Consider the following 23,782-nt stretch of genomic DNA (forward strand, 5'->3'; position numbering starts at 1 on the left):
GTATTTATGCATCCTCTCAATTATCAGCAGCTGGGACCACTGCTTCCGCCATCAGTCAGCGAATGGATGCTCAATTATGTGTTTTAATCTGTGTGTGCTAGCGTGTGTGTATATAGGCGTGCACACACATATTTGAACATGCAGGGTCATCTCTTGTTTTTGTTGTTTTGCACTATAGGTTAGGGTGTTAATTTTCATACTGGATGAACAAAATGAGCAGCCAAATGCTGCTTATTTACTCCCCAGCTGGTGACAGCAGTGACCTGTTATCATTAGCTGCTAGCATATCAGTTACTACACAAACAGTAGCGTGTGAAATACACAGGCTCCGCTGCATCCTCCCAGACAGTCTAGAGTGAGGTTTAAGAGCAGAATCAATTGCTGGGAGTACAAAAGATGTCTTGTCTGTTGTAGATGCATTGTGGATTGAAATGCTTCTGTTAGCACAGCCTTGTTTACTGTCTTTTTGTCTGGCAAGCCAAAAACAAGGGTGATCTCTGGCTACTGAACTTGTAGCCTCAGATTTTATCCATGCATCAGTGCTGGTCTGTAATTCACACCACCTGTCAGATTCCAACGGCGTTGCCAACGGCATAAAAATCAGCTATCATTCCTTGTCTTAGTGCCTTTAAAATGTCCATAACATGCTGGCAGTGGTACTCTTTAACTATCAACTCTCAACATTTGCTGAGATTAATGTGTCCCAAGCCACTGCCTGGTTTGTCCTTGGCAGTATTGAACTGGCTGCTTAAAGTGCTAAGCGCTGACCACAAACGTATGTTAAGCTCATCCAATGGCACAAAATCGAAAAAAATAATGGAATACTTGTGCGTCAGTCAGCTTAACAGGGGGTCTGTAACTTTTGGCTCTGCGACTGGCCTACAGTTATATATTGACTCAAGTAACCCTCGGGAAGCTTGTTTCTTGCCTACATCTACTGTATAAGAAGTAGTGAGTTCTGAGGAAACACAGCCAATATCCACTTTTACTCTAAAATACTGTATAAAGTTTGATTGCCGTCTATACAAATTTAATAAAGTGTTGGACAGCCCCTTCATTAACGCCAGAACATCCTCCATATTCTGACTGGATGCCCTCTGGCGATCCAGACTGACCTGACTCAGCAACAACCCATCACTGTATAGAGGAGTCACTACTGTTTTTCTTTGTGAGAGACAAAGGCAGTTAAAGTCTTAAAATAGTGATGTAATAAAGATATGGTTTCTTCAGATAATGAAATAGCTAATGAGTACCTTTGTTACTCATACTGTAGACTTACATGTGCTATACGTAGCCCTTTTAGATGTATTATTTGTGGTGTTTTGCTCTCGTTGATTCTGCAGTTGTGCAGTAAAGACAGGGCAGACATCCAGGGAATGCCTGCAAACTCTTCTCTCCAGATTTGAAATCGATTATGACTTTACTTTAACTCTGGCCAGGATCATGGCCTTTGTTTCAGAAGTTCCCAAACCAAAAAATACAGCAGAAATGCACAGTGCAATCTGATTTAGACAAAACTGACAATGTAGCCTGCTTTCCTATTATCATGTTAACATCAGGGCAGCTATGGCTCAGGTGGTAGAGTGGATCGTTTACTAATCAGAAGGTTGGCAGTTTGATCCTTGAGCAAAACCCCGAACCCCAGATTGCTCCTGATGCTGTGCATCGGTGTGTGGATGTGTATGAGTTAGTTTCTGTTTGTGGTGGCCTTTACGATCGCTGTATGAATGTGTGTGAATGGGTGAATGTGGCATGTATTGTAAAAGCACTTCGAGTGTGTATCCCAGTGTATGTGTGTGTGTGTGTGTGTGTGTGTGTGTGTGTGTGTGTGTGTGTGTGTGTGTGTGTCTGTGTCTGTGTCTGTGTCTGTGTGTGTGTGTGTGTGTCTGTGTCTGTGTCTGTGTCTGTGTGTGTGTGTGTGTGTGTGTGTGTGTGTGTGTGTGTGTGTGTGTGCGTGCGCGCGCATGTGGTGTCCCGGCTTTAAAAGTTGAAACAACACATCCTAGGCCATGTCTCCCATGTAAGGAGCAGCTGTGTCTGTAGATTCAACTTTCCATCAATTTTCCCAGAAGGCTCATCATAGAGTATTTCTGGAGCAATACTGTATGTGTTTGTGCACAGTCAGTGTGGTTACTTTGTGCAGGCACTGTGACTAAAACAACGTCAGGGCTCACTAAGGAATAGTTGCTTGAATGCAGTTGGCTTTAGGTGGTTTCCAGTTCTCTTTTGCTGCAGAGAAGCAACACATGATACTGGTAGGTTCATAGTTACTCGTCTGCCTTTTGGTGGCCCTGCGTGTGTTTTATTCCTGTTTTATCAGGTGTTTATCCATCTTTGATTCAATTACAGCTGATTTTGCCCTTCTATGCTTGCTAGTTTTCAGCTTGTTGGCACAAATAAGCAACCCTGCATAATTCCCACTGGCTAAATAGTGTAATTCAGGAAAAACAATACAAAAGCAATGACATAATGACAAAATCAAACACATTTGGTCAGCAGTAAGGATGTCACGATACCAGAAATGTAGTAGTCGATACCAATAACAGTTACATGCCACGATTCTCGATACTAATTCAGTACCATTTTTATCTCTCCCTTTAAAAGGGTCCTGCAGTGTTTGTTGCTTCAGTGCAGCCTTGGCCAACCTGAGTAACCTGAATGAACTGTATTCTGCATTCTGCAGAGTGTTTATTTTCCTCGTCTGTACATCTTTTATGTAAATAACATTACTAATATTACTCTTATTTGGTTTTTGTTCGCAGCTCTCCACCGCTCTCGCCTCTGACTGGCAGTGGTGTTTCACTGTGGGCAGGGCTGAGCACCTGCACACACACACACACACACGCACACGCACACACAGCACAGCGACAGAGACACAGAGGACAGTTGACGATAGAGCGCTGAGCATGAACGTTTTGGGAGTTAATCACCTGTACAGTTGCACTTGTCGCCATGGTCTAAATGTTCCTCTTCCTGTGGCATTTACCAGCCGACTAAAATATTAATAATAGAAAAACTAATACCGTCAAGTTTTCAGAATTTGGTATCAATTTTGAAGAACCGAAGTTCCCACAAAGCACTCTCAAGCGGCCAAGCGAGTGTTTGGACTCCCTCTTACTCCCCCTCTGTGGATAAAAACGGCTCATTCTACGGTAACAAAAACACAACGATTCCTACTTTCAGGTGATTATACACTAATAAAAACATATCTATGAATATTAAAATCCATTTTTGTCAATAGATTCTCCTAAATGTTACACAGGGGACCTTTAAATCAGTATGTTTAATTTCTTCCACTATCTACTATTGCACAAAACTAAAGTTAGCTCTTCAGTGTATTCCACTCTCATTTTAAAAATGCAAAACAGAAGCGAATAGTCACTGAGATCTAATAGTCTCATTCGTTTGCATTAATTACACTAATGTCTCACAATGAATGTGCCAATGATTTACTGATGTGAAAATGCAAAATGCAGTTTAAAGTTTCAATTCATGCTCACTGACGTCGATGGACACACATGAGCAGTTTCTACCGTCTCTTTGTCCATTAGGCCTTCTCGTTGTCTCAGATGTGCGCAGAAAAAAACCTCCAAGTTGAATTTAAAAGTTTAGCCTGTGACAGAAAGAAAATACTGAAACAAGTGAAGTATTTAACATACCAGTTTGAGACATAAGGGCAAATTGTGCACAGACCCATTTTTCCATACAAAGTATACCCTCTTGGTGCCTATTATTGTGTCTGGCCTTTATCTATTTGTGTATGTGTATGCATAAATGTGGGTGAAGTGCCTGAATGCTTGAATAGCTATATAGGACTAAGCATTGTGTTCGTATGCTCATATGGGTATATTTGTATGCATATATCTTGATGTTTGTAGGCGCATGCTGCACATACTCAATCAGCAAACATCCAAAACTCACATTAATCATTACTTGTTTTGAGTGAGCTTTCCCCCATGATGGACTTATTTCCCTTTCAACAGCGAGCAGAACCTGCCGGGGGCTTTTTAATGCTCCACCTCCTCAACATTTCTCAACATTCTTCTTCATTACAATGCCGCAACACCACAAACATGACCTGCACCAATAAAATGTTCCATTAATTTCATCACAACCCAGAATAGATTTCCTGCGACCCTTGTGCTGAGGCAGGGATTCGGCACAACGCGATGTCCTGTAGCTGGCCTAAATTATCATACAAAAGAAATAAAGGTTTCTTTATTTCATGCAGCCCCTCATCAGACATTTGAACACGCAACACAGCTGCATCAAAGCAAGAAATCAATTTATTTTCTGCTCTGCCTTATTCAGTCACCGCATGCAGTCCCCAAGTTTATGAAGACACACATTATAATTAGTCTACAAAGACTCACTGAATATTCAGTGGTCCAGATCCACTGTCTCATTTTACCACAATGTGGAATGAAAATAGATGGGTACATAGCACAAGTTTGGGACTGATTTTTGATTAGCTGAGCCCAACACTGTGGAGCACAAAAATAGATTAGTATACATAATGAAAATATATTCATTTTCCTGCACTGCTTTGAAGGATGTTCCATCTAAATGTATTACATCACTAATAATATATAATGAGCTTGTTTGGAGATAATGTTATATTTAGTGGGATAATGGTTTCGGCCACATTGAACTCATTTCTCAGTACAGTAAAATTAGGCTTCTCAAGCCTTTTCTCCTTTATTAAAATTATCAGACCATCTTTCTCTTTTGTGTATGTTATTTAACACTGAAAGGAGCAAAAGAAACAGCCTTTTCATTGGATTGGAAAAGATTTCTCCCTGGCAGCGCTGAGCCAGAGCTGCATCACAACCGCACAAAGCACGACAAGCACTCGTGGCCCCCTCTCAGTGGCCGCTTGTCAGTGTCATGCTGCCAAACAGACTGTGTGCCCTTCACTTTGTCCCAGCTCCCAGTTATGGGAAAGTGCACTGGGATTATGTACAGAATGCTCTGCGCAGTGCAGGAGCTTATACTTCACACCACAAGTCTGATTCCCATTGAGAAGCCTGTAATACCACACCTGCAGAGTCAGATAAGCCCTCAATCCTCCCTTTTATTCTACCACTATTATTTTCCTGTGTAATATCACATCAGCAAAAAAAAAAATCATTATGAAAGAAAAGCTGCAAGCAAATGGAAATACAGGGACAATTTATGATGTTAATATTCATACACATACCTTATCCTGCATGTTTTTCATGTTGTATGCACTGCAGGGTGTGCAGCGGCTTAGTCATCCCTAAATGTTGAACAGTGGAACTTAACCGGCATGCCGCAACGCTAACGTCATAATCAACTAGCCGATCATTCCTCTGACAGCTGGAAAGATAAGGTGTTCTTTTTCTATAAAATTACAGTCGGGGGTGGTGTGATGCTGCAGAGGTAATTTGACAGCAGGAAAAACGGGGGTTTATGATTGATGGCTACCTCTCTAAAAAAAAAATTCGTCACGATTAGATCCACTGCTTTCTTTAAACAAGCTAACCTAAAACAGTCAGTCATCCTGCAGATTTATCCATAGACAGCCCAGCTCAAGCCCCTAAGCAAAACAACTTAAACAAATATAAATTTTAATGCAATGACTAAGTTCTCTATGAAAAAGTAAAGATGTCTGGTTAATGTTGACATTCTAGAATAACCGATTTATTAATTGATTAATCATTCACAAAAAAACAAACAAAAAAATCAAAGCCTGACAGCAGACGGGATGAGTGAAGTGTCCTATCTCTGATTGACTGACACTACACAGCTGATATGGTACAAAATACTGACTATATCTACCAAAGGCCTTTGATCTGCTTTCTGACCCACTTAATTAACCAGCTAGACCCATTACAAAACCATGAGAGTGTTTAATATAGCAAAGTGAACCATGAATTTAAAAGCAGCATGGTGCCATTTCCTAGCTTTGATGAGCAGACACGACTTTGCAAGCGTGCAGTGCTGCGGCGGTGGAAAGCTGGCCAGGAAATGTCAGGTCATCAGAAACCTGTGATTGCAGTGCTCGCGTTCACAAGGTTCAGGGGGGACAAAAACATCTCTAAATGTAAATCCGATCTAATGAGCTCACCATGGCATAATTTAATCAAATCTACATATGAAAGAACCTCTTCCCTGTACGACATCGGGATGGAAGTGGTAATAATTAGCTTTACAGATTGGAGGTATATCCCAGTTTATGAGCAAATTCAACCTAAGAATGGCAAGGTACATATTTGCAGTGTGTACTCATATGCACTGTAGACAAATTTTACAGAGCAAACATGCTTTGAAGATGAGTAGACAAACAATACTACAGATGAGTAGTGTGTTTTGAGAGCTTCAAGGTACCAGGCTGCACTTTTTGAACAGTGGGTTTTCGTCAGTATTCCCCTGTCATTTTCTCAATATAGATTCCACCTTTCAAGTATATGCAAATGTTTGCTTCCTCACTGTACTCCAAGATCTTTACCAGTGATTGATAATGCACATACACATAGAGGGCTTTTTAAAATACCCTTCATATTAGTGCTTGAACTATTCATCAATCACTATCAGCAGAAAATTTAATAAGTCAGTAAATCAATAAACGTAGACTCTAAGTCTACCACCACGCAAACAGCTCTGTGAGACTGTACTTAGGCACAGCAGTGCTGTGAGCAAATGCTAATGTCATCATTCAGGGAATCACCAAAGTAATTATGATACATCATCAGGGAACTATGAATATCTGTGCCAATCTTTTTTGTAGGTGCTGTGATAATTTGCTGTATATGTGAAAGTTTTGACCTTCTGGTGGCGCTGGAGGAAAAGTACCTGGATCACCAAAGTCAGTAAGTTTCATCTTCTGGGCACCAAGAATGTCTGTGCAAAATTTCACAGTGATCCCTCCAATAGCTGTTCAAATATTTCAGTGAAAACGGTGGACCGACAGACAGAAATGCTAAAGACATTTTAGGTTTGCTGCTTTTCTGTTTTGTCTTACATGTCTTACATATGTATCCAATAGTTTGTTTTTGTGTTTTTGTATAGTATAGTCCCAGTTTTCTTTAGGATGCATAGGGTTTGCCAAACTGTATAAACTTAATAAGGAAACAATAAATGGGACAATATATCCAAACTTTCACAAATAAATAGCAATGTTCAAATTGCTATCTGTCATTTATTTAGAACATTACATGCGTCCTACAGCTTTATAAGAATATAATAGAAATCCATGTTTTTGCAGAAACTCACAGAAGCTCAAAATGAATTTACACTGATGTTGCCTATTCATAGATCAGAGCCTGCATGTCCCAGTGGGAGTGGTGGCTATTCAGAAGGTTCATGTTTTGGCATAGACCTGCCAAGACTGGCCTCAAGCAACTGAATTACATTACCAGTATTATGTTAAATTCATCATGTTTATAACAAACCAAATTTCATGAAAATCAGTTCAGAGTTTAATGAGTTACAGTCGATGCATCGCTCAGGATACATTGCATTGTTTACTGATGGATCTTGATCTCTCCAATATAGTGACTGTGCAGACACATAGCAGCATCATATAGCAGTGGCCATGGTCATACCTTTTCATCTGGCTCGCACAGTCAAGATTGTGGTGGGATTTATTCATGTCGTATCATGTCTAACTTTAGTGGATTATAATGTATCCACTGGAATAAATGCACAGAAATACGTTAGTATCCAAGGTGGTGATATGTTCGGATATGCACAGATACTGTCCGGAGATTACAGACATGCATCTTTGACAAATTTTATTTTTATATGATATGATATAATATGGTATGATATACAGATCTGGATACATTTACATAAACTTGAATACCATTGGATCTTTGCGGATACAGATCAATTTTGACCAATGATCAATGATTAATGCACATTTTTGAGCATACAGTCATGAATAGACAAAAGATATGAGAATGATTGGTCCAGTAGTATGCGAGATTAGCTGTGGACAGATACACACAACGCATCATAATTAAATGCTTTTGAGTTTCGGTCTGTTGGTCAAGTCTGTTGATTTTCTGACATCCTAAAGGCTAAATGAATCAATGAATAAAACAATTTACGGTAATCATCAATTATGAAAATAATCACTGCAGCCCTGCTTGATATGCTTTAAACAACCCTGCCACTTTCAAAACCTCTACAATGTGCCGTGTACTGTTTGAATCAGTATCAAACATTGAGTCAGCAATGTCTTTTCTAACAGACTGTTGTGGCCTAAACAAAAACACATCTGCTCTTGCAGATAACTGTGTAGGACAGGCAGCCACTGCATGGAGCAAAGCTATCTGATCCTGCACCCTGCAAGCGAGATGTAGAACAAAGATTGTAAGGCAATACAAGGACAAACATGTAGCATACTGTACTGCCAGCTCTTGTTTACTGCACGTCAATATATTGGAGGATTTTCTTGCTGCTTTTTTTTTGTTGTTGTTCTAAAAAAATCTCTTGACCTGAGCAATTAGAGAAATGGCAGGTTGTCAAGTGAATTTGAGCTTGTTTTTGTAATCTCTTCAATATAACAAGGGGGGTGCTCCACAGATAGTGATAAGATAATGATATATTCTCAACCTATGTGAAATTATTTAAAGCAAAAATCAACAGCAGTCCTTGAATCACCTGGGAATCCATCAAGCATGGGTATGAAACCAGAAGGATGAGAAGAAAATGAAAGTGCTGATAGAAATCACACCTGAGGCTGTGAGTGTTAAGACATAAGTGGACCACATCAGTCCAGCTGTCTACCTCATCAGTTACCTTAAATAAAAGTGGCATGTGTCCTTCCACGCCTACTTTGGAAAGTGAGGGGCCTGTATCCTCACTGTATTCATGGAGATTACACACACACACATAGCGGCTCAGAGAGGCCCAATTACCCGCTGGAAAATGCTGGCACCCATGAGGCCTCAGACCGGTACCAAGAGCCCACACAAGGCTCACTCCCTCAGCTTCATGCCCACAGCGAAACAAAGGAGATTTCATGTCTCTGTTTAAATCCTTCGGCTTTGGATACATTTCGGCTTCCCCCTATATGGACCTTTTAAGAACTGATTTATCCTCTATTACTGAGGCACTGGGCCCAGATCTGGCCCTGGGCATGCTCAGAGCAGCACAGTATATTGCTCATGTGGGAAACGGGGACAGGATGACTAAATAAGAGACATCGTAAAATCACTGTTTGTCTGCCTTGGGTAGGGTGCAGGCACGTGTTGAGCATAGATTTAAGCACTTAAAATACACTTTATGGCCTATAAGTGATCAGATATTTAGGGTAATCTGATCAACCCGTTTGCCAAAGCCTTCAAATCTCCTACATGTTGACAAATGTTGGAACAGCATCCAGATGAGTCAAAAGCTTCAAAAACTGAGGCAGAGATCTTCTTCTCTTTACATATAACTTAGTAGGAGGCACATAAGGAAGAAAAATGGAAAATCAGAGCTCTGTTACAAGCTCTGCCCTCTTCACTTTGTTTGTTGGTTGAGTCAACGCAGTGTGCCATTCCTCTACTATTTACTGTGGATTGATTCTGATTCCAACGTATGTTGGTTGGTTGGGCTACATGTGGTAATTAAATCCTAAAGAGCAAAGGCCACAAATGGTGGGAGAGTACAACTAATGAGTGCATGGAGACAGAGCAGTGGATGCCATGGGCAAATTGAAAATGTGGATAAAATATCTTAAAGCATGACATACGGGTCAGCAGATTCTGTCAGAAGAGGCCAAGTGAACTGCACTGTAGGATGATAAATTGTGGGGAACTATTTACAGCATAGAAGAGACAAATTATAAAGGCGATGGGCAAAGAGTGTGAAACATAAGTCTCTGGTGGCACAGGCAGAGGGCTGCTGGTGGATGGAACGTTTGATTTAAAGGATTTAAAGGTGTGTAGGATTTAGTGGGATCTAGTGTTGCAGTTGCAGACTCTCAACTCCCTCGCTTCCACATACCTATGAATATTAAATATTCAATTTCTGCCAGTAGATCCCCCCTAAATGTTGGATAGATTTTTAAAAAGTTACAAGGGAATGGATTCATTTCTGTGTTGCACTTGTTGCATTTTTTAGTGATATTGTGTTTATTAAATTACTACAAAAATCTACCTCAATATAATGCAGAACAACCAAAGATCCACCGGCAATGGTTAAATGGACCATCATTGCACACTTAAATGATTACATTAGTAAGCATCATTTATCCCTTCATGGGAATTAAAGGAATAGTTTGACACTTACCTGCTTTCTTGCCAAGAGTTGGACAGGAAGATTGATACCACTCTCATGTCTTCACGCTAAATACAGAGCTACAGTTAGCAGTCAGTTATCTTAGCTTAGCATAAAGACTGAAAGCAGGTGGAAACTGCTAGCCTGGTTCTGTCTGAAGGTAATGAAATCTGACAGAACCTCTAATGTTCACTAATTAACACCTTATGTTCCGATGTCTCCGCTCGTCGCCTCACAAACCTCAGGGTGATGACCATACTCCAGAAACTTACCACCCCCGGCCAGCAAATAGTCCAGCATGTAACCCTCCCTGTAAAACCCTCCCTGTTTAAACAAGGTTTAGAGCTTTATATGTACTGGTAGTCCTGTTTTGTTATAGTTGGATAGAACTAGCTGTTTCCACCTGTTTCCAGTCTTGATGCGATGCTAAGCTAACAGCTACTGGTGGTAGAGAGTAGTATTAATCTTCTAAGTCCCACAAGAAACTGAATAACCCTATCCTGCTACTTTGTACCATCGCACATAAAAGTTATTAGAAGGAGATGATTATATATAGAAGCTTTTTGCTTGTAATATTCTCTCATACCATTTTGAGGAAACACTGCCAGCAATATTTTGGCTGTTAATCTTTATTTAAAATGTTTATACATTAAGCTGTTCTCTTCGGTGGACGAAACTGGAAAAAGAGATAAAACAGTAAATGAAGAGGGAAGGAGAAGGAGGCTATTGGAGATGTGAGGGGAAGATGAAAGATGGTAAGGATATGAAGGTGAAGGGGAGCATGGTTGGTGGGGAGTGAAGCAAGAAGCAGGGGAAAGATGAGGAGGATGAGAGGGGGAGAATATGAGAGGATGACAATGAAGAAAGACCATATGTCAGGACCCACATTTCTGATTATTGTGAATCTAATTCTTTTTCCTTTTTTTCCCTTTTTTTTGGCAGGCCATGGCAAAAACTAAGAAGCTGAAATTTTGTATGTCACTACCGCTAATACACACACATCCACAAATCCCCACCCAAACACACACACACACACACACACAGACACAACAACGCTCAACTGATGCTCAAAAACAGATTTTTCTCATTCTGGAATGACATCTGTTCCACTGCTGCACAGATTACAATTTTCCTACCAACTGGCCACCAGCACATTTAAGGTTAACTAGAAATTGACCAATAACAGTTTATTAAGGCTGCTCACAATTTGGGGTTCAGGTCTGGCCTGCAGCCCACGGATCGATCAATATCTGTGTCTCATTTTCCCGGCCAATGCATCACCCGGCCAAGTGAACCGTACATACATACAGCCGCTGAAAAAGCAATCCACAAAATCTTGGTACTATATGAAGCTGTGTCTGGCCTTATAGCCTGTTTCTACACAAAGTTATATACTGTTGAAATGTCTTGAAGCAACTGAGTGCATAGTTAGCACTTTAACATATAGAATACAAACTGCCAGTGCTCTAGTAGGCATCACCTATCAGGGGTTATATACATGACTGCATATTTCTGATAATCTAATGCAAATAATACACAATTATATATATTTTTTAAAAAGCCCTGAGGCTGTTCTAATCTATTTATCAGTATGGTTGAAGTGTTCTGATCCTCACTTGGCTTACTGCATAAAAGTATTAACACCTATACGGATATAGGTCTCTGGAAGATGGAAGTCCTATTGCTAATACATTTTTTTTATTGGCTGGAGCACTCAGCAATGTTTACCTCTCTTGAGGCAGTGTTGCTGAAAATTGGTAAGGGAATTGAGTCTTGGTTTGGGAACCACATTCCTAAAGGTGTGGAATAGTTTCCCCTCAGGTTTCAATTCCGAAGTGTCTATCAAGTTTGAAATTAAAATTCACCTGTCTGTGTGGAGTTTATTTATTTCTTTTTTTTGTTGTTGTTGTTGTGCTGGGTTGAACTTTTCTGACTGGTTATTTTCTCATCTCTTAACATCTGATGAACCGGGTGGTAAATCAATCAATGAGGAGCATCTCTTAACCGGAGTCAGACACTCGGATGAACCAGGCAATAACGAGACAGACATATAGATGGATAGAGACAGACAGAAAGAGAGGAAGACAGACTGAAAAAAAAGTTGCATACTGTGGCTCTGGAGACCTACAGAAAAGGAAAGAGACTTCACAAGAGTGCAGCCCATCGGGACCGTTTCCGCTGTTATCAATCATGTTTGGGCCCAAAAAATGCACTAAGGCAATATCTTCCTGCTCTGACCTGAGCAGATAACGGCAATACCAGAAAACCCATCACAAATGTCATCATCTCCACCTCAGTATACCTGCAGCATTCACACACAAAAACTCACACAAAATGATACAACTCTCTTCAGAAATACAGGAAAAGTGTTATTGGCTTTCTCTGAAAACTTGTTGCAAAACTTCTCTGTTCTAAGTGATGCAGTGTGAGGCCACCTCAGCAGGGGCTTGAAGCCCAAGCGACAGAGGAGAACACGTACTGCACCTTCACTGTCTTGTGGGACCAAAGCTGGTGAAGCGAGAGAAATATGTGGTCTCTCTGTCAATCTTTCAAACAGGAAAGTGCCAAAAATGCTGTTAACATTCTTTCTCTGCTCTGATTGTGTAGGTTCATTTTCATTTCCTTCTGATTCTCTGGGTGAGTGTTCTGTTAGTTATGCTAATTGTCTCCAGACCTCCCGCAGAGTGTGATCCTTTCCCAGTTGGATGGCTGTGAAGTTGTTTGCCCAAGCAGATGAGTCTGTGTGTGTGTGTGTGTGTGTGTGTGTGTGTTTACAGTGCGCAGCTACAATGTGTCACAAAAGCTTTAGTGATGCTGCGCACGTGCGTTTGTGTGTGATTATGTGTGTCGGGGTGCATCGGCATGGATCTTCACGCGCCAGCCACGGTTACGCGAGCTGTATTCCCAATCCTCCAAACACTCGGAGTGAACAAGGAAAGAAGGGCAATGTTTCATCTTAATGCTGTCATATATTGATTATTCTTCTTTTCATCCTTTCTGTCTTTGATCCTATTAGTAAAGCAAAACCTGTGGGAAAAGAAAGACACTTTTTGCATTTCTTTCCCCCCAGTGGATTAAATCCTATGGATTTCAGAGAAAGCAAATGACCATGTCCTATGACTGAAGAAATAGTTAAAGGAGTAAAATCCCCTCATTTGTCATGCTGTCTATAGCCTAGGCTTTCTCTCAGGTTTAACTCAATGTATGCCTCAGTACTATCAGTGCTTTCAAAGCCTGCCTTTTTTCAGTTGCCATCAATAAATGTTAATAATAATACTAGTTATTAGAAATTAACTGAGCGAGCGATCACACTGGAAAAAACTAGATGCACTATTATTCCTGTAGAGAGAAGAGCGTCCTTAAACAGTACAATCACTGTGCAACCGCAAAGTCAGTTCCTGTCAGTCACTTAATTTGCACAGCTAATGACATTAGCTAATGAAGGGAAAAAAAGACACTCGCCATTCACTTCAGTTACATCTTTCCAAGCCTGATGATGATGAAACAGCAACAACAAAACAACATAATTTTTCTGTCTTCGCTACAGACATAACACAACCAAAGCCTTCTTCTGTTTTTATCAAATTAGATGGAAATTAAAAAGCCTTGGAGGTATGAGTTGTGTTCCTGCTTGTATTTTAACTTTGGTTGCTCATAGCATTTCTCCAGAAATCATAAGGTGTGCTAGGTGGATATAGAGGGTGTATTAGCAGGGGGCAAACAATTGCCTCAAATCCACTGAATCAATTAAAAAATGCTTATTGCCAAAAAGGCATGTCAACACCCCTAAGAAGATCTGCCTGTGTATCTGGGTCATCCAGGCACAAGTCACACACTATGTGTTAGAACTTAACTAACGTTTTAGGTCCTTCCTAACATTAAGATTCAAGGACGGCGCAATAAACAACTCAGAAAATATTCCTTATATTACATCAAACATGAGAGATTCTTCTCCAACAGTGTACTTACACAGCTGCCATGGTAAGGCTGAGAAGGGAGATAACATTTCAACCCAACCCCTTCCTGAAGAAATGTTTATTTACTACTATTTTGCAGCAAATGTGTTTTTGACAGAAACATGAAGCCGCCTGGATTACATTTTAATCAACATAATATGTGAATGTTAATGAACAAATCTGAACAGTACTGAAAAAGTGAACAGTAACTTTAAGTATCACACTGCTTGTATTTACTTTAACATATAACCAAAACTACAGTTTTTGCCTAAAAGGTAATATTAAAGTTTTATTCATGTTGTGTTTAGTCACATTCTCCAACTAACTTCCTCGCTCTGATATCTGATACCTGAAATATCACGTGTTAGTTACAGAAAGATTATACTGTGTCTTTAATCGTATATATATAGACATAGTTTCCAGGAAGTTGTTCAGCTATTAGAAAGAAAAAAACTGTTACAAAAGTGAAATACTGAAAGAAGAAAGAAAAAGATTACACAAAAATACAGTGTGGGCAATTACTGTAGCAATTGCTGCTAGATAAATGCACAAGGGCTTAAGTTGAACTGAACTACAAGGAGAAATGACTGCTGTTGACTGTAACCATTCATGTCTCACCATCAGGTCCATTTGCTGCACCCTGTTGTATTTATTCAGCAATAACTAGCAGTGGTTATGGGTTTGGAGACTCCAAAAGAGCTGCAGGCAGGGACAACAAGCCACAGTGCAAGTAGTCTAGACTCGGGCTCCTCATGGGGAGAAAAAAATCCACTATCATAGTCTGAAAAACTAGCAGTTCAGTGGGTCAATAGCTGTATCACAGCTGGTAGCGGGAAATTGTAATCTTTAATTATAGGAGCTGTTAATTAGTAAATACATCTTGGGATTTCTCTCCTCTTTTTATATTTTCATCATCCTCCAAAATAAAATTCATGTGTACCCAAAATGTTGTTCGCCGGCTAGTTAGAGGTACTTTAAGATTTCCCCCCTCTTTTCACTGCCGATTTTAAACCTGCACTGATCAATATTTTGATATCAACAGCGGATCAAATGACTGCGTATCATGCGAAAGGTGTTCCTCACAGTAAGAAACACAAGAAATGAACACCCAAAGCTGCACCACCACTCAGTTCTAGGATTTTTTAGCAGCAATTTTTAGCCCTTTAACTAAATTGTTAAAAAGTCCACAATGTCTGTGCTCATCAATCAATTCAGCAGTAGCAGGCGGCTGTTTTGAGAAAAGAAAGGTCCGAAAAACCAGCTGTATGCCATCACTTCAAAAAGTTCTAAAACATCTATCAAGCAAGAAACCCAGCTATTCATCAGGGGTTGGTGGAGACCACAACAGAGCTAAAAGGAAACTGAATATTACATTCATCAGGTGGGCAAAGATATGACTCCAAATGAATGCTATTGTTGCTGTGCATCTGCTGTAATTAGGCAATTTGCTAAGATGATTGTACAGCTTGTTCCTGTGCCCCCGAGTAGCCCAAAAAAATCAATGACATCAGTTTTAAACAGTTTATGAATGACATAACAAGAAAGACAACAGATATATTTGTGCAATTCATGATTTTTAGTCCTAATCTCAAATTATGGAGAGTACGTAAGTAATAATACTTTAACCAGTGTTGAGAATATGCTTCATTAGGGTTCCCACAGGGATTCTTTACGGGAGCCTCAACACTGTTATTTGTCAAACTGTCAAATAGATTGACTCAGAATGCAATACAAACAACATACAACAGTATGTACACCTGGTGGTACTTACAAATAAGATGAGACATGAGGGATGGCATATTGATACGGTGCAGCAGGCGGTCTACAATTTAAAACTGCGTTTAGAATTTTTGTTCACTCAGTATATTCAATACTTTAATCACAAGGAGAGGATGGTATAAAAAATACACTGTGCAACCTATGACCTTTGCAAATCATTAGCACATCATAAACACAGTGTGAATGATTTACAGTTGTACTTTATCCTTCTTGGCTTGGAGAAAAATTCCAACATGGCATTATGATAAATGAAATGATGAGGACATTTTGCCACATGCCTTTCAGCCTGTTCTTGAGATCTGTTTTCCCCTTACCAAAATGTAATATTTGTTTTATATTTAAAATCTCACTGAAGTACTGTACTTGAGTACAATTTTGAGGTACTTGTACTTCACTTGAGTGTTCCCATTTTCTGCTACTTTACACTTCTACGCCACTACACAGGGAAATATTGTACTTTTTACTCTAATAAATTTTTTTGCAGATTCAGTTTTAAAAAAAAAACAGTTAACAAATAAATGATGATGCATAATCATAGATAAAGATAAAACTTTATAAAATAATTAAATAAATAATTCTGAAATGGGCCATTCTGCATAATGAGTGCTTTTACTTTTGGTACTTTAAGTATGTTTTGTATGCAGGATTTTTTTACACTGTAGTATTAGTGATTAACTTCAGTAGGATTTTTTGTTCCACCTCTGGCAAGTTCACACTTCACAAGAGCAAGCTCAGAGTTCCGTTCACACAAGTTAAAATGAACTAGTTCACTAGTTCACTTCTTCCGGTTGTTTTTTTGTTGTTTTTTTTAAATCAGCTGCTTTACAAAATGCTGTGAGTTTGACTTGGATATAGGAACTTTGTGGCTGTAGGCTCGTTGTCTTACCCTGTGTTAATGATTTCTTGTGATCATCATTCACTTAATGAGCCGGCTTTCTGCCGTCTTGTTTCTCTCTCCGTTCAGTGGTGCACAGCTCCGCCGGAAAGAGAAAGTCAAACTTAATTTCCGCCTGGTATTGTTTTCTTGCTTAGCTCTGGAGTTTTTGGAGAAAAATGTTAATATATTTGGTTGTCCTGATACAGCTTTTTCTTGTTTTAGGCCACAACATGGTACGCTCATGCGCTCGTATGCTCATATGCTCATGCTCCACAGTAATTCTAAGGGGCTCTGATAAAAGTGGCATTCACAAAAGAGTTTTCCAGGCAATAGAAGGAGGTTTGAATCACGTTTCAGGAGAGTGCTGCATAGATCCACAAACACATTGATTTCCAAAAGAATTAATATTTATTGTTATTTCCGGCATTAAAAATAAGATTTTACTGACTTGGCAGGGGTTCCCACTGGCCTGCCTGTACTATTATATTAACACTGAACTTTTTTATTGAACCAGCCAGTACAAGCTTCCTTCATGTTAACAAGGCTGGCATATGCATTTGTGTAACACTTTAGATTATGGTACTTGTACTTAGCATTGGTTAATAGGTAATAAGGATACTTATCAACATTAATATATGTTAACAAGACTTGTTACTATATATTGATGTTGATAAGTAGGCCCTTATTACCTATTATGCTTATCACAAGCAACATAATATACAAAGTGTTACCTACATGTTAGAACTACTAGTGATTTTGAATTACATTTAATTCAATTTACTTTATAGCAGACCACATAGTGGCTTTTTGAAGCATCCACAATTTGGCAGACAAATTTTACTCAACTCAGTTCTTTACATGACCTTTTACTTCATCAATTGTGTCTCTGTGTTATGGCCTATATAACGTGACATATGGCTCCCTTGTGCAGCTTTTCCTTCTGCTGCTCTCTGGAGCCTTGTGCAAAATACTATGTCATACAGGGCAAGCCAGGCTTCATCTATCACTTTATGATACAGCATTTCATTCAGTGATAGTACACTTTTACACTGGATTTGGAAAATTATTATTCAATGTGTGTTTGTCTAGAGGGCTATTGCTTTACAGACTAAATGTTGTGTTCTTTGTGTGATAAACTTTGACTTTGCCTCTGGAAAGTCAAACACTTTGTTCTGCAATGCTTTATTTTAGCTTCCTGGTCGAGGCCTCCAGTAACAAGTATCCCAGTGCTTGTTTTATGGTAATGAACATTAGAGCTCACAGAAATCCCTTTTGAACCATTTAAGGAGAATAAAAAAGTGAAAAAAGGAGAGAAAGGGAGAAATTTTTTTATGTGAGATTTTTCTACAAAGTCAGCTTATTCTATATGCTTCTTCGTTTTCCTTAAGCAGAATCACTACCCAGAAGCACGCAGCCCAGCTGCCAACTCCTCCAAGCATTAAACCAAAAGATGCTCAGAGCCAACAAGCAATATCCCATGAGACTTTGCTCTCCAGGAGGCAGACGCCAGTTTAGATTTCACAGCCTTAATGTGTGTGCAGGGTCACTCTGGGCTATTCCTCTCTCCTAACATTGGCATGGGATAATCTGTTTTAAGCCTTAAGTTTTTCGCCTGTTTCGTCAGTAGAATTGTTAAACACTCGCTGTGGCAACCGAGGGAAAACAGTCCACAGAATGACTTCAGTCCAGAGAAATCCACTGCAGCCTCTAAAAGAGTACAGATGCTGGTTGCAGCAGCACTTGTAGTTATAATATATATAATATATAAATATATTTTTGTAATCTTTTCTTTTGTGTACTTGTGAGTCTATTGGCAGTGATTTTAAAAATGGTGAAAAAGTTATATGATAAATGTTTAAACTGAAGAAGGGGATGCCTTTACAATTTGGTGCAAGCATTGTGAAAGCATTACTTATCAGGTGAGAGAATATGCATCAGTTGCAATAACAAACTAACAAATAAGCAAGAGAAAAGGTTAACGGGAACAGGGCTGAAAAAGACCCTCAAGAACCTTTGACAGCACTATCACGATAGCCGATAATAGAGCTGAACTGACTAAAAGTCCTGATATTGTGGAAATAGCATCAAAGCTTACTGAGCTGCAGTATGCATGGCTGATCCTCTGGGGGCTCATGTGGAACTTGCTAACGGGGCTCATTAGCTCTTTTTAGTTCAAGAATCACCCACCAAATATAAGATTTGCATACTGTTATAATACTCATGTATAGCTTTCAGGTTTTGCCTGAGGTCCCCTTTGTGGACAGGTGATCTTACAGGGATACAACAGGGGAAAAAATGGCATGTAACATTTGCTACATACATTAGAAAAACATTACATACATACATTCTTTGTGATCTCTGCTTTTCTCCATATTTTATGTATAACAACCGAAGTTTCTTCTTCTTTGAATGTTATAAGATGAAATAGGCCAACCCAGTACCCTACAAATTATGTTCATATTAAGACCTTGCAATTTGCCAACATTCTAATGCAACATCTAATGGAGGAAGTGGAGTACCCAGAGAGGCAGAAAGTTGGATACTGTGGCTAAACAGGTAGTGGTGATTAGACATCAGTTGTCATCCCGTTAGACAGCCTGAATGCCTGTGGCGGCTGTGATTTTGGTTATTGTCCTGTGTTGTTTGGGTGGGTGTGTGTGTGTGTGTGTGTGCGAGAGAGAGAGAGAGAGAGAGAGAGAGAGAGAGAGAGAGAGAGAGAGAAGATATTATTAAATTAAGGCTAAATGCGTTTTGGCTTTGTAACTTTTTAACTTTTCATCCAAATCCACTCTGGTCGGGCCCACACATACAAAAGAGCAGGCAAACTCCAATTGGAAATCCACCCACTGTTGCTTAGCACAGTGGCCTTTATACCAGGCATTCAAGTACTTTTTTGAACAAGTGATGAAAACTATACAGTATGGAGTTAAGTCAATTATAGATATATAGCGAGGGATACATTTATTTCACCTACCATTCAACATGACCTAACTAACTGAAGGATCCCTTTGGTTGGTGCACTATTAATAAAGCCGTTAATGACAACCTCTGCAACTTTTATGAGTTTGTCTTACTGTGAAGTAGGAAATTCTTCAGCCCTGGAACTTTTTCTGTTTGACTAAGAGATGACAATCCTCCAATCTGTCTTGTTTAAAAAAAAAAAAAAAAAAAAAACGCCTGTATCACATTCTATAGCATGCCAGGCTATGTGGAGTATTTCCAAATGTCCTGATGGCCAGTCTGACAGTATGTGAGTGTGTGTAGGTATCCTGTACAGTATGTGCCTGTCAGTGCGAGTGTCTCATAGAGACAACCTAGAACCTCTTGGTGAAAGCAATCAGATGGCTAGAGAGTTATAATATCCTCTGAGATGCTGCACACCAGGGCGGTTGACTGACAGGATGGAATCAGTCATTTTTTCCCTCCTCTCCACTTTCACCTGCAAAGATTAAGAGGCTGACCAGAACCAGTGAGATATGGATCCATCTTTGGCCTACCTCTTTATTTGTGGAGTGGCTTTTATTTGGTGAAAAGAGCCACTTGCATGATTTTGTTTAATACAAATTTTAGGGAACATTCAGATGTTCAGATTTTTCATAGTTTCAGCACCACTTTTCCAAATTGGTTATAATAGCAATTTAAATGCTAAAATTAGTTAGAATTAATGCACAATATCAAGTAGGCGGGTTGCTTATACTAAATCCACTATACTAAATCAAAAATCACTTACTTGGAAGTTAAAACAAAGGTTGTTCTACCCAAAATTGCCACTGCTAACTGTGTCACATGCACAACTCTGGAAAGTAGTCGGCCAAAGTTCATCCAGGAAGTAGCTCTGCAGAATCTGAATGATCAGTCATATCAGAATTCATGTGACTTTTACTTATCTAGATCTGCAATCGTCATGCGTGACCCAACAGGGCCATAAGCTGTTCATACTGGAATCTGATTTGGGCCACATTTAGCAAATATTGTTAACAGCCAAACAAAAGCAATCTGATCTGTGCAATACATCCAAATTAAGCGCTAGGGCTTTCAGTGTGAACATAGCCTAAAGCTCTCTAATCAAGACATTGTATCTTGTTTGTTTGTTTAATGCAAACAGAAACCAAACTGTAAATACGTCAGTTTGCAGTTTTACGAGGGATGTGCAGGACTAATTGTTGTCAGGCTACAGGCGAGGAATACTGAATGCTACTGGTTGCTTGGTTATTATAAAGTAACTGTACTTTTACTTTTGGCTATCCTACCCGCCTCTCAAAATGAGTGCTTTAGGTAATATGGCTAAACTGGCCATTTGTTTCCAGTCATCAATCTTACTGCTCTTGTTGCTAATGGCCCCCAATTTCTAGCAAAGCTTCCACATTCCATGAACTCAGCAATGGCATTTTGTTTTGACATGGCCGCTGCAACAAGGACTCAGCCTTGGTACATGGGGTGCCAGCTCAACCAGGTGAGCTACCAGGGTGCCCCAGCATTTTTAAATGAAATGTTACCATAGCCAAATGGAAGGATAAACAAAAGTACATAAGTAAAATATATAGTTTCCTTTAAATACACAGCAGAATCAGTATTTCTCCATCATCCAAACATACATTTGTTGTTAGACAATGACAAAGATATCTTTATTCTAGTAAGAAAGGTGTTGATTGGCATGTTATGGTGAAAACATATATATCCTATATCACAGGTCAGCACAAGCCCACATACCTTGCAAAAACATTTTTAAAAAATCCACACTGTCACATGCAAATATACTGGAGCACCCCAAACCATAACCACACACACACAGACACACACATACACAAGTGCAGAAGTGCTAAAACTTCGAGAAAAGATGCTTTTTCCCTTTTTCTGGGTTGTGTCTGTAGCCTGTTGTTATTCCTGGTGCTCTGCAGTGCCTCGCTCACACACACTGCATCCCATTTAAGTTGCTGCTACAACACCCAAACCCCACGCACTCTCGAGGCAACTGTCACAGTTCATTCATGTTAATATTAGGGAGTCATTTTGTATTCTGCCACAGCAGCTTACAGCTAATTATATGTCTCATAAATCATATATGTCCTCTTGGCTGATAGGAAATAATTAGCATTTCATTAAATGCTCCACACTGAATAAAAACCACTCTCTAAAGGTTGATGCATTCCCTGTGCCTTTTATTATTATGCGACCATTACCTTTTCATTTCCATAATTCTTCTTCTTTGGCTGTATATGAACACACAAGTGCTCACTGACATTAGCTGAGGTCTCTCTGGGTCTTACCTGTGCACAGGAGGAGCGCGCTGAGTCCCACGCACTGGAGCGGCCCCATGTCTGTTTGTTCGCCCGCTGGATAAACTCCCTCAGCAGAAAGCCGCACAACTTTGCACGCAATTTATCCTCTTTGAGCGGTTCTCCATTGAAAGCAAAACAGTTGTATTCCATGCGACACCACCTGCCATCACAGACATGAATGCACGGTCAGTGTCATCCCCCCACAAACACAGTTATAGGCTAGATTCTGGATCTAAAAGAAGGCAAGCAAGGGAGAGAAGTCCGCAAAGAAAGTCCCTAAAATGGGGATTTTTTTTTACAAAGCATATGTAATGAATCAACTTCTTACATTCCTATTTGTGGCTGATTTGTCACGGTGTTGATTCAACTGTTAATTTCTGAGGATAAAACAGGTGTGAAAACAAACAGTCTGTCACCATTCACAACCTCCAGCACCCAGAGATGTTTCATATCTGTCAAATCTGTGCTGATGGTGCCAATGATTTATTATCCCTCTCTTTCTTTCTCTCTGGGATCTGAATACACTGGGCTATATATATAAAAAAAAAGCAGCGTCAAATAGAAATAGGAGTGAGTATGTGAAATGCAGTGTTGGTTTTGTTTCTTTGCTTCTTACCATTCCTCTTATTGCACAGGATACGGCGCCGCGGACTCATCCAATACTGACATGTGACATTAAAATGCACCCGCGTCTTCCGATCAGGCTGCAAAATCTTTTTCACCAACGACAAGAGCGGAAAAAGTCCTCAACAGTGTCTGATTCCCAAAGAGATCTCATTTCCTCTTCTTCTTTTTCATAGAGTGCTGGATTCACAGCGCGCCGGATCACCTGGATGCGGCGGGTGACACGCAAGTACATACGACGTCTCTGGGTAAAAAAAAAAAAAAAATAGTCCTCCAACTTTCCACGCGATGAAAAAGCGTGCACAGATCAGTGGAGGTGTAGTGGATCTTGAATCTGTTGCCGCTCTGCACCCTGTGGCTGTGGACCGGGAGAGTGCTGGTGCACAAACTGAGGGGGGGCTATGGGACGCGCACTCCGGGCTGGATTGGCAAATTAGAAGGGGTTTGCGGGCGTCACGTCAGCAAGTATTGTGCCATCCAATTCCCAGCTCATATCACATGGGGATTTCGCTTTTTTTTTTTTAGTCCCCAAAACCGTCGGAAAAATAAGTTGATGGATTTTGGATTAGATTTTTTTCGGTTGGATGGTGAAAATGAGCATACGACAGGGAGTCTGCAGGAAGATGTTCAATCACAACTGAAACAGTAGAGAAAGAACACTGCAGCTTTGCATCTTCATACAGTATAAATTATAACAGAATCATTAAAACATTTTAAATCAACCTGGAGAGAAGCTGTGCGCACGGAGCTCCCTGTCAGCGCAATCCACACTATACAAAATCTAACGAAGTCAAAGCCACACATTTAGGTGAGGAGATGTTCATGGTTAAATGGCCCTAAACCTAAAGTGGTTAAAAAATGGTAGGCAATGGATTTTTATTTTACCACTCCCATAACCTGGATGGATCATTAGTGTCCAGTCTTTTGAGGAGAGGAGTAGAAGTAGTGCAACCTGTTGTGCCATTGGTCGTTCATGAGAACCAACAGTGCCCCCTACAGGGAAGCCTACCTCTGAGTGCAAGCTGCTGCCCTCA

At 39.9% G+C, this 23,782-nt stretch overlaps 1 protein-coding gene across 1 annotated transcript in view; it reads right to left on the reverse strand.

Annotated features, from left to right (window-relative positions):
• si:dkey-112m2.1 (transmembrane protein 132C) overlaps positions 1–23,371 on the reverse strand; it is a 143,869-nt gene extending 120,498 nt beyond the window's left edge. Inside the window, exons 1-2 of the mRNA XM_051412701.1 lie at positions 22,741–23,371; positions 22,113–22,284 (exon numbers count right to left, since the gene is read on the reverse strand). Of these exons, the coding sequence (XP_051268661.1) occupies positions 22,113–22,161 (49 nt within the window). The 5' untranslated portion in view covers positions 22,162–22,284; positions 22,741–23,371. The remainder of the gene's footprint in view (positions 1–22,112; positions 22,285–22,740) is intronic.
• Between the last annotated feature and the right edge of the window lie 411 nt (positions 23,372–23,782).

This window comes from Dicentrarchus labrax, unplaced genomic scaffold, assembly GCF_905237075.1.
Source record: "Dicentrarchus labrax unplaced genomic scaffold, dlabrax2021, whole genome shotgun sequence".
NCBI classification, from domain to species: Eukaryota; Metazoa; Chordata; class Actinopteri; family Moronidae; genus Dicentrarchus; species Dicentrarchus labrax.